Source organism: Grampus griseus (assembly GCF_964374135.1).
Source record: "Grampus griseus genome assembly, chromosome: 13".
Lineage (NCBI taxonomy): Eukaryota > Metazoa > Chordata > Mammalia > Artiodactyla > Delphinidae > Grampus > Grampus griseus.
In genome coordinates, this window is record NC_139007.1 from 6,169,032 (window position 1) to 6,184,894 (window position 15,863).

Below are 15,863 nucleotides of genomic sequence, written 5' to 3' on the forward strand. Positions count from 1 at the left end.
GCCTTGTAAAATGAATCAGATACTTCTCATCCTTTTCTTTGGTCTGAAAATATTTTATAAAATGGGACTTATAATACATTGTTTGTTAGAATTTGCCAGTAAATTTTTCTGAAACTTCTGTCATTTTTGAAGATTTCTTTTATTACCTTTTACTACCTTTCCATTTTAGCTAAGATTAAATTTTATCTCTCAGGCCAATTTTGATCATTTATGTTTTTCTTGAAGAATGTCCATCTTATGTAGATTTTCAATTATATATATATATATTACCTGCTATTCTTTTATGATACTTTTAATAACATTTTTTATTCCTAATGTTATTTATTTTTCTTTCTCCTCCACCCTTTAAAAAACCACAATAGCCAAAGGTGTAGGTGCTTTATTAGCCTCTTGAATCAGCTTGGGTTTTGTAGATCAATTTGACTCTTTTTAAATTTTTTCATTTGTAATTTCTGCTTTTGTCTTTATAAAACTCCTTCTGATTTCTTTAAGTGGCCCATTTATTTTCTTTTTCTCTTGTTTTCTGTCTGTGGCTTCTACTCTCCTGAGTACTGTCATAGTAAAATTGCACAAGTTTTGATACTGATTTTCAGTTCTAAATAGTTTATAATTTGGATTTTAATTTCTCTTTAATTTATTAATTATTTAAAAGTTTTCCCCCCAAGAGGTACAGAATTTTAATTTTGATTTCTAAACTCATTACATTGTAGTTTGTGAAAATGTCCTGTATGTTATCAAACTTCTTAAGTTTATTTTATTCTACTTTCTGTCCTAGCACTAGTTAACTGCTATAAATATTCTATTTGTATTTTAAAGAACTGCACATGTTGTTTCTGATGTATAATATTGCAAAGGAAGAAGATTAATCACTTTTATTGATTGTTATAGTATTCCATATTACTATTTTTCTCCACTTTTCTGTGACTTTCTGAGAGCTATAAGTTTTCTTTCATTGTAAACTTAGTTTGACAGTTTGTCCTTGTAGTTTTCTCAGGTTTTGTTTCATATACTTTGGAAACTTGTGATGAGTTTCATAGAAATGTGTTACTTTGGAAACTTCTTTATGGCCTGCTCCTTTTATCAGTATGAAAAGTCCTTCATCTCTTTTAATGCTCTTTTCAATATTAACATTGTGACATCTGATTTTTTTCTTATTAGCATTTGCTTAATATAGCTCTTTCATCTCTTTATTCTCAGTCTTCCTATGTCATTGTGTTTGAGGTCTCTTATAAACTCATTACTGGATTTATTATTTCTTATGCAGGATAAAAGTTCTTAACGTTTAACTAGTGAATCTAAAGCATTCCCATTTATTGTGATTCCTGTAGTTTGGAATTATTCTTATCCTCATTTAATTTTTCTGTGTATTATATTTTCTAGTTGCCCTTTTGCCTACCATTAATTGGACTGATAGATTTTTCTTAGTTCAATTTTTCTACTATTTTACAAATATATTGTTTCCACCATTTTTGGTTACCTTAACATTGTTAACATAAATGTTCAAACATGTCTTTCTAACATCTAGAGTTACTCAGTATCTGAAATATTCCTGCAGACAAAAAAAGAGGCTTCAACATACTTTTAAATTACCCTGCTCCTTTGCAACTTTTATGTCTCACCTTTTAGCCCTCATTGATAGTATTTTGAATTATATATCCAAGTGGCTATATAATAAATATATATTTTTAATTTTTAATAAGCATTTATTAAGACTTAACATATTTTAATATTGATATTCATGAGACTTCTTTTGTCTCATTCCTTTCTTCTGGATTTTTTATTATTATTGGTTTTTATTGTCTAGCAGTTCTTTCAGAGAGAATCTTAAGGTAATAAACTTCAAAGTTCCTTTCCATTCTAAAAAATGTCTTTATTTCTGCCTCTACCTGAATAATAGTTTTGCTGTGTGTAGAATTCTGCAAAGTTATTTTCCCTTAGAATATTGAAGATAGCCTATTGTCTTCTTATATCCTGGGTTGCTCACAAGGAATCTGACGTCAATGTGATTCTTATTCCTTTGGAAGTAATCTTTCTTTTGACTCTGACAGCTTCTAGGATTTTGTCTTTATTCTTGATGTTCACAGATTTCATCACAATAGATCTTGGTGTGTGTGTGTGTGTGTGTGTGTGTGTGTGTGTGTGTGTATCTGTCTTCCAGCTAGAGGATCTTTAATGTTCTGAGAAATTTCCCCATAATATTTCTTTAAAGGCTTCCTCCTCCCTAAATTTTCTCTCTTTTTTTCTTCCAAAAATACTTTTAAACAGATGTAGGAGCCTCTGTATCATCCATATATCGTACATCTCCTACTTTCCATGTCTTAATCTCTGCTCCTAATGGGTAGCTTTGGGCTTGGTATTCTTCATTCCTCCCTCGTCAGCTCTCTGTTTATCAGGCATTTCTCACAGTACCTAGTCTACCATAGTTTACATATCTTTTCTTTCCAGTTATTTTATGCAACCTTTTCTGTTGTCCCTATGGATTGGCAATGAAAAGTGTACGTGAAGGTTATAGGTATAAACTGTCCTCAGTTTGCCAAGTTAAATACCTTTCCAAGTTTTGTAATATTTATCAACAACAGGGAAGGAGGAGCCGAAGAAGTGGATGATGAGCTTGAAGAGCTAGTGAGTGGCAAGCTGTGAAGACCCAGCTCTGATGGAGTTGAGAGCAGACACACATGGGCTGAGTAAGGACAGGGTGTGAGAGGGTGGAGATCACCACAGAGGGTCCGGTGGCAGGAAGAATTGACCAAGAGACAAGACATGAACGTTGACAGAAAAGGAAAATCAGAGTTTGAGTTTATAAGTGGAAAAGTCCCCAGTACTGTGGGGATCCAAGGATGGGTGATCTCTGTGGGTTCCTGATGTGGGATTTAGGTTCTGTGGAAGAAGAAATCAGAGAATCCTGAGCCCCAGACTTAGAGTGGCCACCTTCTGGAAACTGATGGGACAAATGTGAAAATAACAGACTTTATTTGAAAATTGCTATTTATAAAAGTTGTACTTTAAAAGACAGCTTAGCAAATATAAGACATCAGTAGAAAAATCAGTGTGTGTTTCATGAAGTGCATATCTGAGTATACTGATCCTTCACGTGATAATGAAGCAAAATGTAGCTCCCTCTCTCTCAGCATCATAGGGTTTTGCTGTACCCTTTGTACAAGATTAGTTTTGTAACTTTAGACCTCTTTAGTCCACAGATACACCTTTATTACATTGAGACAGCTTAATTCCATACTTGGAGCACTGTCTAGATGTATATGAATTTCATCTGATCATAGTAGGATGCCACCACCCATAGAAATGGGTCTTACTTCTCTCGTTACTGTATATTTCCCCACACACGTTGTGACCATATTATTGTCCCGAGAGACATGAATTCTCAAAATATAAATGTCAGTAACCCCAAATTATTTGTATTATGTGTATTTCAATTTACATTAGAATTAAAGGGAGTCTCATAAATCCCAAAGTAACAAACATAATATAGCGAGAGCAAATTAAGTCACTGTAGTGAGACCTTGAGCATTTTACTACTTCTTACAAAATGTCAGTGCCTCTAGCACTTATCATTTAAACATTTCAACATTTTGTATTGTTTCATATAAGCCTGTACTGATAGTTTATAAATCAATAAACACATACAACTGAGAGGAGACGACCAGTTGGAAGGAAATGACAGGTGAATTAGAAAGTGTAACTAGTCCAGGAATTGAATGGAAGGGTTATCTTTGAAATTCAAATCGGGATCAGGGACCACAGATCAAGAAGGAGCAAAGTAATCAGCCTGCAGATGTTTAAACTTCAATGTGGAAAAAACTCTGTGTCTCAAGTACAGGAGGAATCACAGTTGGTTAAAGCTCCTGCATTATGGCTGAAACAGGAGTAAAGGGATGAGGAAGAAGGTGCTGGAAATCCATGACTTTCTCAGACTGAAAGTTATCAATATCTTTATGGATTGCTTTTTTTTTTTACTTTTTATTTTATATTAGAGTTGATTAACAATGTTGTGATTATTTCAGGTGTACAGCAAAGTGATTCAGTTATACATATACATGTATCTATTCTTTTTAAAATTATTTTCCCATTTGGGTTGTTACATAATATTGACCAGAGTTCCCTGTGCTCTACAGTAGGTCCTTGTTGGTTATCCATTTTTAATACAGCAGTGTGTACATGTCAGTCCCAAACTCCCATCAGTTTTGTAAGAATAAACTTAAGTACCAAGTAGATTTAAGTACCACATGAAATAAGGAATCCCATGCTGAAAAATGGTAACAGCATTTTTAGTACTACTTAAAAAATGATGATTATACTCATAATCGATTAAGCAGTTGCCATCTGCCTAGCACAGTCCTACTCAGCATCTGTACATTATCCCTCCTCATTAAATCAACCTGGTGAGATAAACATGGTAAAGTTTTTTTATATATGATTAAAAGAACTGAAAAGCAAAATTAACATCTGGTGAATTTCCAAAGAATAAACAAATAATTTGAATAATTTGGGTTAAATTTTTTTAAAGATATTCTGCTATAGTGGATCAGAATGGAGATGGGAGGATGGGGATTGTATTTTTATTTCTTTGTTATGAGTTTTTAGTGATTTTTTTTTGTAGCTCTCTATGTTTTGCTTTTTTTCAATTTTTGGAAACAGCAAGACTGAAACTGACAAAGGAAGAAATTAGTTTGCTTAGTGGGACTGGTTTATAAAGACTGGCATTTTAACAAGATTTACACAAAGAAATTATACCAGTAGTGAAGTAAGTAGCAGCCTTTACCAAAATGAAGCTGCTCATCTTTGCAGATGAGTCACAAGTAACTAATGGTGGCACATTTAAGTGATTAAGTTGCACAAAGAAAAAGATCTCTGAAATCATGGCTGTGTACTGCCAGTGACTTGGTTAGCTTTTCAAAATGATTTGATTAGGATACACATTATAGTGTAATAACACAGAGCAATGTATTAAGTGCTTTGAAATACGTATGCTATTTTTTTCTAGGCTATTAGCCAGACCTCATTTTGTACTTTGCCCTTACACCTTGAATATCACACTTGTATAAAAAAGCATAGTAATTTTTTTCTTTTGAAAGGCTGTGGCGATATAATCTTAACATCAACAGATAATACAACAAAGCATTATTGGTTAAAAAGGAAGGATAAAGAAAGTACCAAAAAGAATTATGCAACATGTCTGTAACTTAAATTAACCCAAAGAAAGGATCATTCCCATAATTATGTTTCAAGAAAAAAATTCAAGTAAAGTATTAATTTAAATCTCCCTAGAGTTTAAATTTACATTCAGGCTTCACCTCATAAAAAACCGAACACACAAGTGGAATTAGGACATTTTTTTCTATCATAGATAATGTACAGCATAAAGACTCCAGGGTCTCTAATTTCTGTAAATAATTACTCTGTCACAAAGCAGAGGTAGATATTTGAAGTAAAAGCAATGGGTTGGAGATTAACAACCTTCTGAAGGACATGTGATGCCCGCATATTAAGTGTGAGTCTTTTCTGTTTCCACAGAGCATCTGTACAACCACCACTGCATTTTTGCACTTTTTCTTCCTGGCTTCATTCTGTTGGGTTTTGACTGAGGCGTGGCAATCATATATGGCTGTAACTGGAAAAATTAGGACGCGGCTTATAAGGAAACGCTTTTTGTGCCTTGGATGGGGTAAGCATATTAATATTCCCTTTCGTGCTCTTGTTAAAATGACCTTGAACACTTCTGTAATGAATGAAACTGGAGAGTGTGATTATCCCCAGGCTACTTTGTCTAATTTGATATGAGGAAGTGGAAATATAGGAGGCTGGTCATATTTGAACATTCTTTGAGCGTTTGGAACTTTAAAAAGGAGTGAATATTAGATGACCACGTAGCTGGTCAGTTGATAATCAATAGTGCCCACGTGGTAGGAAATGAGACCTGAGGTATCTACAGACAAGGAATCAAAGTGTTCTCTACTAATAGGTTCTGGAAACACAAAATGTCTTAAGATGTTCAGGGCTCAAAGCATGATGTTCTAGTCATGTACACTAACCATGTACTGGACTCCCCACAAGAAAACTCTGAGGACTCCATTTCAATAGAACTATTCGCGTCACAGGAGAAAGCTGTTCAGACCGTGAGTGAAACCTCATGGCTAGTCTGTGGGGTCCTCAAAGGAAACACAGAATTGCTGATGGGCTGAGGATGAATTAATTCTTCATTAGGAAAAGTTTCTGTCACATTGACTTATGAAATGGACATCTGGAAGACCTATACATTTCAAAGGACCAATTCTAAAGTTTAATTGGAATTAATAAATTGGTTTAATTATAATTAATTAGTTTAATTCACTTAAGAAACTAGTTTTAGGGAAAAAAACAGGATTTTGTCTTATTTGCCTTTGAGTTTCAAAAGACCTGCACTAAAAAACTTGGAGAATTTTGGACCAAATATATAAGAAATGCCTAATGTACCAGAAGACTGGAGAATAGGATGCTAGAGGGACCCTGAAAAATTAGAAATAAGTGAACTTATTACCATACCAGAATAATTCATGCTGGAAAATATAGGACCAAGAACACGAGGATTATCCATCAGTTTTCAGCTAGGGGATGTCATGTCTGCACAGGGAAATGGGAAAACCATTAAGAAGAGATTGGAGAATGTAATGTACTTACAGTTTCTTAAAAGTTTTGTCTGGATTTCATGTTAAAGACCTTCTAAAGTTGAATCAGGAATTGATTAGGTCTAAGAACTACAGTATGCAGGGAAATGAAGACTTTCCTTGAAGCATAAAGAGTAGCAATTTTCAGGAACCTTAGCTACCTTATTTAACATCATTACCAAAGATGATATTGAGGAGAAGGGTGCACAGCTGGTCTCCAGGATGACAGCTAATATTAAACTCCTCTGGGTAGCAAAAAAGCTAAACCAATGGTTCTAGACTGTCAGGAGGTCTGGGAGTGGGCAGAATAGTAGCATATGAGTTTCATGATGGCAAAGGGCAACATAATAATTTAGAAAAATTTTAAATCTAAATTGTATGGAATGAAGATTATTAGCTCTTCAGCTAGCACCCAGAAGAGAATTTTTATCTAACAAACTCGGTCTGGTCAATCAAAAATTTCAACTATATGAAAAAGGAAGAGAAGATGGAGGACAAGAAAGGGGGAGGAAGAGACATTATACATATAATTATATACATACATATATTTACAAATATATGTGTGTACATATATATATGTGTATATACACATATATATATATACAGAGAGATATATACATATACACATACATATAATATCATATATATGCAGAGAGAGGGAGAGACCAGCATTTGTTTAAAAGAACATGGTGTGTTCCTCAGAGGTGCTCTTTACAGTTCCCATCATTTAAACCTCGTGAAGGAATGTGATATCATTTGAAGATTCCCAGAAGAGAATAAGAAAAAATGATAGGAAGAAAGAAGATGGATGGAGGGGACACAGGAAGATGATGGATTTTTCAACCTGAAAACACAAACATGGTCTTCCTGATAAAAAGGCATGACCGGATAAACCATTAGGTTAGACTGAACTCCATTCGCCAAAAACAGGGAGTTTCCACTGAACTTGAGCAAGGTAAGCATGATTCATAGAAACATAAACCGAAAGATGTCAGGTTGGAATTGGTGCAGGAATGCAGGCACTTGAATGCCAAGAGGGACTAAGTATTGTCCGGAGTGATACCTACCTAGAGGTTCATGAAGAAAAACTGGCATAAATTCCCTGAACTTTGTTCAGGATTGTTAAAGGAGTATGGGCAGGAAGCCTAAAAATCAATTCCTCGAGCCCTTAACCCTGTTCCTACATTCTTGTTATAAGTAAATCATAAAGAAGTAAGTGATTTATTTTTTCTATCTTATTATAAGTACAACTTGATGTGGATCGATATGAGGCCAACTGAATGTTCCATTTCTGTGATACTCCATCACACCAGAACATCCTTTTTTTGCCTTTCTGATTTTATAAATATAAATTTCCTTTATAAGAGTGTAAACCCCTAGGGAAAAAAACAAAAGATATACTAAATCTCTGTTATGAGTTTCCTTTAAACCCATGTCAAATGCGGTGGTAACCTAGCAACATCAGAGAAATGCGCTGACTTAAAAACCCAGCTGGTGTACTCATGTTTTTGTACTTGGAAGAAATTTTGTAATGGAAACATACTTTATGAAGTGATTCATCTGAAGGTAGTTCCTCCGATTTCAGCACTCCAAGTTTGTTCTGGCTTTGCTTGAGCCAGTGTGCACAGTGGTTGTAGCTGAATGTGAAGTGTGACAATGCTTTTCTTGCAGGTTTACCAGCATTAGTGGTGGCCACATCAGTAGGCTTCACCAGGACAAAAGGATATGGCACTGATCACTAGTAAGTCCGTCCACAGTGATAAATCTTGTTTATTATTAAGTAAATCATCGAATATGCTTCATTAGTCTTGGCTGGCACTGCTGATGGCTTGCACTTTATCACTGAGTCATTAACAATGGTATAAGTCATATTACTGAGGAATGATGGAAGTGGCTTAAATGCACAAAAGTTAAACACTAAATGCTGCAGGACTATTCAGAATTCTTGTTTCAGTCTCCCATGTCTTTGTAAGACCAGCGTCCTTAATTTCTAAAATATTTCAATATTTACTTTGCATGTTCAATCTCAGATACCTTTTTTAAAGAACTGGATAAACCTTGAAATGTTTACATTTTAGAATATGATTCCGATCTGAGCTTCTGATTTCACAGATGATAGTATATACTGGTAGCCACCAAATTATGTCACGTTAGTTCAAGTTTTGTTGCTATGTTAGGGTAATGCATATTGAAACCTGTAGGTCAGGGAATCAATAGACTCCAAATCAGAAAATTCCTGGGCTGTGGAAGAAATTAGAAGGGAGAAAAAGGGATGTGGCGTCAGCCCACCCTAATCAGAGCTGGAATACTTATAACATTCTATGAGAGAATTTATAAGTCAAGACTAAATTTAATATTTCAGATGTAAAGCAATGCACTTTCATATTTTACTTCATCTGCTCTTTCAAGTTGAGGAGACAGTAGAGAAATGAGGAAAGAGATGTGCATCTTATTAGAGGCATACGTCTTAAAGGGAGATGCCCTGTTTAACTGTGCTCAGGTTTGAGATACGGATTGTTGCTAATGAGGCCCTCCGGTGGGTACATCCAACTGGAGAGTGTGCCAAAAGACACCACTTCACCTGCCACCCGAAAGAAACCTCCAAAGAATTGCAAGAACTCATGTCATCAGAGCACTTGCTTTTCTTATGCAATCGACAGTACAGAAAAACTCCCTGGTAGCATATGCTGTAGAGCAGTCCTAGTACAGCACCATTACCTTTAAGCTATTGCTTTTCACAGTAGCATGCCTCTTTTTGAAAGGCACCATGTTGGGGACATGGAAAGAAGTAGGATTATAGATGGCACAGTTCCAGCTTTCAAGGAGTGTATGATTAACAATGAATGCAATACGATGAGGAATGTATCAGTTTGAAGGTGAATTTACACAAAAATGCAGTAGAAATTGAGTAACAGTCTCAGAGACACCAAACTGAAGCATTCTATCAGATTAAGGGCTTTTTCTCCAGGTATTTTATTTTTAAAATAGATATTAAATCGTCGACCTCAAAGTGGAAAAGTAGACTTTTATCTATGCACTGTTATGGCGAAGGAGCAATAACTAGATGCAGACTTTGAATCCACACACACACGCACACACGCACGCATGCACACACGCATGCACTGATTTACATAGTAACATTCACCTTATTAAGTGTATATAATTCTGTGAGTTTTAACAAATGCATAAGTCATGTAACCACCACCACAGCCAATATAGAAAAGTTCTTAGAAGAGAGAGAACAGTTATTGTTAATTGTTGATTGTTGGTCACTTTGGAGGCAGTCTGCTGATTCTGAGGACTGAGAAATAATACGGAAAGGGTCAGAGGTCAAAGACAAGTGCATGAAATGGTGGGCATGACTGCATCAAGGGGACCTCTTGACAGCCCTCTGCTATGAGAGAATGAGTGTTTTTACCTAAGTGGTTACCATGTCTCTATCAATGCAAACCTGCCTCTCTTGGTGAAGCTAGTAATTGAAACAAACACAGCTGTATTTATTTTTATTCAAAAGCTTATCTTCAGTGATTTTTTTAGTAGTCTAAGAAAAAGTAAAATTAGAAGAAAAAAAAAGCATGCAAAATGTAGATTATCCATTCTTTGCAATGATGGCTTTTAAACCAATGTCTCCCACTATCTCAATGGTCTCAAAGAAGAACAGGTAAATGGCACATATAAGACTCTAAAAACATGCTGTTCTTGCTTCAAAGTATATTTGAAAAATTCCGTAATGGATGTAAAGCAGCATTTTACAAAACTTAATCATCACCTTTGTACTGAAAGTCAGTATAAAAATCTCACTGCAAGAGTAATTTGTCTAAAATGTTTTAACTGCCCAACAGTAAGACCTTATAATCAAAGCGTCTTTTCTGTGAGAGGTATATAGTATTTCTTACTCACTAAATGAGCTAATCTTAGCTTTTTTCCACTTCTTCTGTGCTATTTTTTTTAAACTACAAACCTTTGAAATATGCCAAAATTCCAAGTTATTTGTATCACACTTTAGTGGTTTAACCCTTATCACTAATTTTTGTTAGTTTTTATCTGATGTTATTTTCAGCTGCTGGCTCTCCCTTGAAGGAGGACTGCTCTACGCTTTTGTGGGACCCGCAGCTGCTGTTGTCCTGGTAAACACCGAAATCAACTTAGTTTGTTTTCTTAGCAAAGGAAGGTTACCTCGTTTCCATTAGAGAGACACTTCCGTATTGTGTAGAAATGTTAAAGTTCAATGAATCTTTGCTTAAATTTGAATGTTAACTGCCATTCAGTCCTTTATTACGCTAAAATATTCTTATTTTGAAGGCTGAAGAATTAAACGTGGGAGTGTGGGATTTCTCCTACAGGAATTTCACATTTGTGACGAAGTTTAAGTTTTGGTAAATTCTTCCTCATTAATGTATAGAATTTCATCATTATTATTTCAACTTCACACTACTCTGTATGAGCTACATAGTTATTAAGATCTCTTAATAATAACTGTGGCTGATACCAAATAGCAACAAGAAAATATATGTTCGTGGGTAAAAGTTTCTTAGCCTCCGTGCTGCAGACATCTTGAGCTGGACATTTCTTTGTTGTGAGGCTGTCCTGTGTATTTATCAGCACCCCTGGCACCTACCTACTAAATACCAATAATACCCTTCAGTTGTTAACAATCAGAAAATGTCTCCAGACATTTCTCAATGTTCTCTGGGGGCAAAAATCTCCCCCCCACCCCGGCCCTGGCCCCAGTTGAGAACCCCTGCCATATGTTATGCATAAGTTATACAAATTTTTCTTTTCTGAATCAGAAAATAATTCCTTTACATGTTTGTTTATAGGAACATGAAAATTTCCCACTAATCTGCCTTTCTTTCTCTCTCTCTGAATTTATTGATTACAAATCTTTCTTGCCTAATAAGTCTTTGAAAAATGTTAGAGAGTAAAGAAACGATCTGAATGAAATACAAAGATCCATTTCGCTGTACAATTAGATTTCTAATTGAAAAGTTACCCTTTGGTTTCTTGAACAATTCATTCAATAAATTGGAAGCTAGCGATATCTTTCTTAATAACTCTGCGTGACTTTTCTTCCTGTAAAGCTTGTCCTTCCGCCTCTAAATTATAACAGAGAGCAGGAACTGTGTGTGACTCACAAGAAAAAGAAAATCTAGGCATGAGGGTTAGAAGAGCATAGGGCAAATGAAACTATTGCACACATTTTTGTCTGCTGCATTAAATTTTTATGTAATCAATTGAATTATTTCCCTAGGCTACTAGGTTAACATACCTATAACCCTAAAATGAAGAAACAAAAAGTACGTGCATAATTGAAAGATAAAAGGTCTTTGGAGTGGTGATGAATCCCCTCATGATTAAATTGTAGATAAATTGAATCCATGGAATACACTTTCTATTTTTTAGTTCAAATAATAGACGTACAAAGATGAGTAACTCTTTCTCTTGATCAAATGGCATCTTGTAAGGAAGCTATGAAGAGTGACACCTAAGTCCTTACCTCACGGGTGCTTTGGATCTTCCTTACACCAGTAATTCAGCAGATTTCAGCTTTATGTTCCGTCTGCCCAAAGCATGTTGCAGAAGTGGAAGTTTCTTTTTTTACTAACTGGTCATCCTGCTTCATTTAAAACAGAAGTCTTGTGAACTGCTAGTTTCAGTGTAAAGGCTTCACCATTTGCATTGGGGGTCGCACCAAGATTCTTTTGACCATGGAGGGTGAGGGGCAGGAAGGCAAAAAGTAGAAAATATTTCTCCTTGATTATCTATCTTGGTTCCAGCATTGTACTGGATTCCTTTATCAGGAAGCTCTGGTAGGTTAGAGAACCGGGAGCTCTTAGAATAAAGCTGCTACATATAGACCATGGTGGGGCTTCCCTGTTGGTCCAGTGCTAAAGAATCCACCTTACAATGCAGGGGACGTGGGTTCGATCCCTGGTCAGGGAGCTAAGATTCCACATGCCGCGGGGCAACTAAGCCCGTGTGCCACAACTCCTGAGCTCTCGCGCCTCAACAAGAGAGCCCGCGTGCCACAACTACAGAGCCCACGCAACCTGGAGCCTGCGTGCCACAACTAGAGAGAGAAAACCTGCACGCGGCAACGAAAGATTCTGCATGCCTCGTGGAAGATCCCGTAAGATCCTGCATGCCGCAACTAAGACCCGACGCAGCCAAAAATAAATTAAATAAATAAATAAATAATAAATAAATCTTTAAAGAGAAATAGACCACAGCAATCTCTACAGCTTTTTACAATTTGACTTGAGAAAGACAAATATGTGTGATTTCATTTCAACTGTATTATGCAAAAGACCTTTTGAGTGGGTGAGAGAGTCTTAGGAAAGGCTGAGAAGGGTTCAATAGAGCACATTGTAAAAATTAGTGTTAGTGTACATCTTAAAGGATGCAGCTGAGTTGAAGAGGCTTTCTCCTTTGTCTAGAAAAGCATGGTGCATTAAAATGCTCCCTACCTCATGGGAGAAATAGCTGCACACTGTGCAGAATTGAGGCGCTCTGTTCTCCCAGCTGGGAGCAACAACAAATCCTTAGCACCTTTGGATGCCAGGGCTCACCCTAGCCACACACTGCGAGACAAAGTCTTTTGATTCCCAGGCATAGGGTAAAACTCATTAACCAATTTATTTTATTCAAGGATGACTCAGAGAGAAGAATGCCAGCTTGGCATAGTATGGCAATTGAAAAGTTCGGCAGTTGAATGTTAATTTCCTCAGTGTAAGCTGCAAAGCATAGAAATTAAATGTGCTTAATGCACTTTAAAACATTAAGGTCACACACCTTTCCAACTCATGAGGATCCTTTAAGAGACAGACACTAACACCACTGTTAAAGTGTCCCAGTTTCCTTTACACACTTGTAAAATATTTGAGAAGTGCTTCCTATCACTACCATTGTGAGTATATAATTCTGCCGAGGTTGTGAATGGATAAAAGTGGGTTTTCAGGAAAAATCAGGGACCCGATCCCCTTCAATATCATTGAAAGGCCAACCTTTGTTTCTATTTGACAGGTCAACATGGTGATTGGCATTTTGGTATTTAATAAACTTGTTTCAAGAGATGGGATCCTAGATAGAAAGCTGAAACACAGAGCCGGGTAAGCTGCAACTGGTGGATTTCGAAGGGTCTTTACCAGTGCGTCCCATACTCCAATCCCAGGTCACCGACTGCATTTGACCGTGCCTTGAATTTTGTTCTTGACAAACTGGTGTGTATGGTAGATTCTGTCATTCAAGTTTCCAATGGGCTATTCCTAAAGAGGTGGGACCAAAATCTGAAAATAATTAAAAAGACCATTAAGAAAATCTGGATTTGTATGTGCATATTGCCTCTTTGTAAGATAAGATTAAATGTTAAGACTAGCCTTGAAATTCTTGTCCTTGGGTGTGGGCTTCCAAAGACCTCCTAGTTTTAGTCACAAAGGACAGTAGGGTAGATTGAACATAATTTCAGTATGGGACACAAGAGAATCAGGACAAGCAAACCTTAGGAGGGCAAAATACTACATTTTCTTTGATTCATTGTATATATCAGAAAAAGTCTTCACTTGAAATAATCACTTCTGAAACACTATTCTTATCATATGTATTCATTTTTATGACATGTTCACTATAACTTGCTACAAAGAGTTACTCATAATTGTCACTTGCACATTTTAACCACTTATAAAATTTTGAAAAACATGTCCTTTAATTTTACTGTCATTGTAATATCACCATATCTAATGACTTAATAACATTTCATGAGCAGGTTGATAGCAGCTTTTTAAGGTTATATTGTTAGCTCATATAAATTTGTAAAAACTTGAATGAAATATTAATGCCTTTGAGTTTCCCTTTGTATCATTTTTTATAAAAAGTTTATAGCTTTCTCCTTTCTGTTTGACTGTACTTTCATTCAAAACTTAACCCTTAATTGTTCTCATTTCTTTAATAATTTATGTATTCTTTAATAGGCATAGTATTTTATCACTGACTGGTGGGAATTTCAAGTCCTTTGTGTATTTATAATCTATGTAATGATTTATAAGACAAGATAGTCCAGGCAGTTTTTTTTCCTAGTAAAAGACTAGGTTTAATGGCTTTCAGTATAAAATTGGATATCAATCATATCAAGCATTAGAACTTGCAGTGATGAATAAAAACATCATTGGAGGCTCCTTTCTGAGGGGGAATCACTTCCTATCTAGAGACTGTCTTCACTTCAGATGAATCTCTAAAGCAACTTGAAATAGGCAGACTTGAACTTGTACAGACACTGAGCTTTCTATACCATGTGAACGAAACTTGTCACACTATTACTCATTAGTCTGACGTATGGGTAGAATTGGAGCAATAGCTACTTCAGTTATTTCTTGCCTAGATTAATCATGTTAGAATAAATTGTTCATATTGGGTACTGGATATAGAAACTCAGTTCTGCCACTAGTGGTGTAGACTTGTATAATTATTATTTTTAATTGGGAGGTGGAGTGGGTTAGTGGTTAGGATAAAGCTTTAAAATAAAATAGAAATCCACGCTCAGTATTTAGCTCTGCAGTTTCCTAGCTGTGTGTGGGGATAATAACTCTCGCCTCATAATAGAGTCTATGAAATACAATGTGTATAAAACTTTCATTAGAATTTCTAGCAAATAGCAAGCACTCACTCAGCAGGTGGTGGCTATTGTTATGATGGGTGAGATGAAGAAACCAAGCTGCACAGCTGGCTTGCAAAGGACCCTGAACTTCTGTCAATCAAGCATCCATCATTCCACCATTCATGACACCAAAGTCAGAAAAAGAGACGAGATTATCAGAATGAGCTTAATGCTAAGGATTTATTAAACTCAGTCAGAATTGTTTTCTCATTTGATTATTTTATACGTAACATCCAGTTCGATTCACATAGCTCTTTGGAAGAGATAATATAGGTTTAGGAGAAATGGCAACATTGTCATATTATGAATTTAGAAATTACCCATTTCAATCTACAGAATAATTTTTAAACCTTTATTTCTAAAAATATCATTAGAAGTTACACCTGTTTTACTGGAAAAACTGAGTCAAACAGTTTTTTGTTTTTTGTTTTTTTTCTGGTACAAAGGCCACTGCTGGAGAAATAGGGATAATGTTACTACAAGTTGTAGAAGCAGAATGCTGCTTACTGTCCAAAGCAGAAAAGGACTATTAACAAATTAATGACTCTAGGCTT

The 15,863-nt window shown here is 35.7% G+C and overlaps 1 protein-coding gene across 1 annotated transcript in view; it reads left to right on the plus strand.

Annotated features, from left to right (window-relative positions):
• Positions 1-15,863, plus strand: part of ADGRB3 (adhesion G protein-coupled receptor B3) — a gene marked incomplete at both ends in the record, with an annotated part of 793,681 nt that overhangs the window by 731,790 nt on the left and 46,028 nt on the right. The window contains 4 exons of the mRNA XM_082669119.1: positions 5,530-5,680; positions 8,331-8,400; positions 10,720-10,786; positions 13,683-13,768. Coding sequence (XP_082525245.1) covers positions 5,530-5,680; positions 8,331-8,400; positions 10,720-10,786; positions 13,683-13,768 — 374 coding nt within the window. The remainder of the gene's footprint in view (positions 1-5,529; positions 5,681-8,330; positions 8,401-10,719; positions 10,787-13,682; positions 13,769-15,863) is intronic.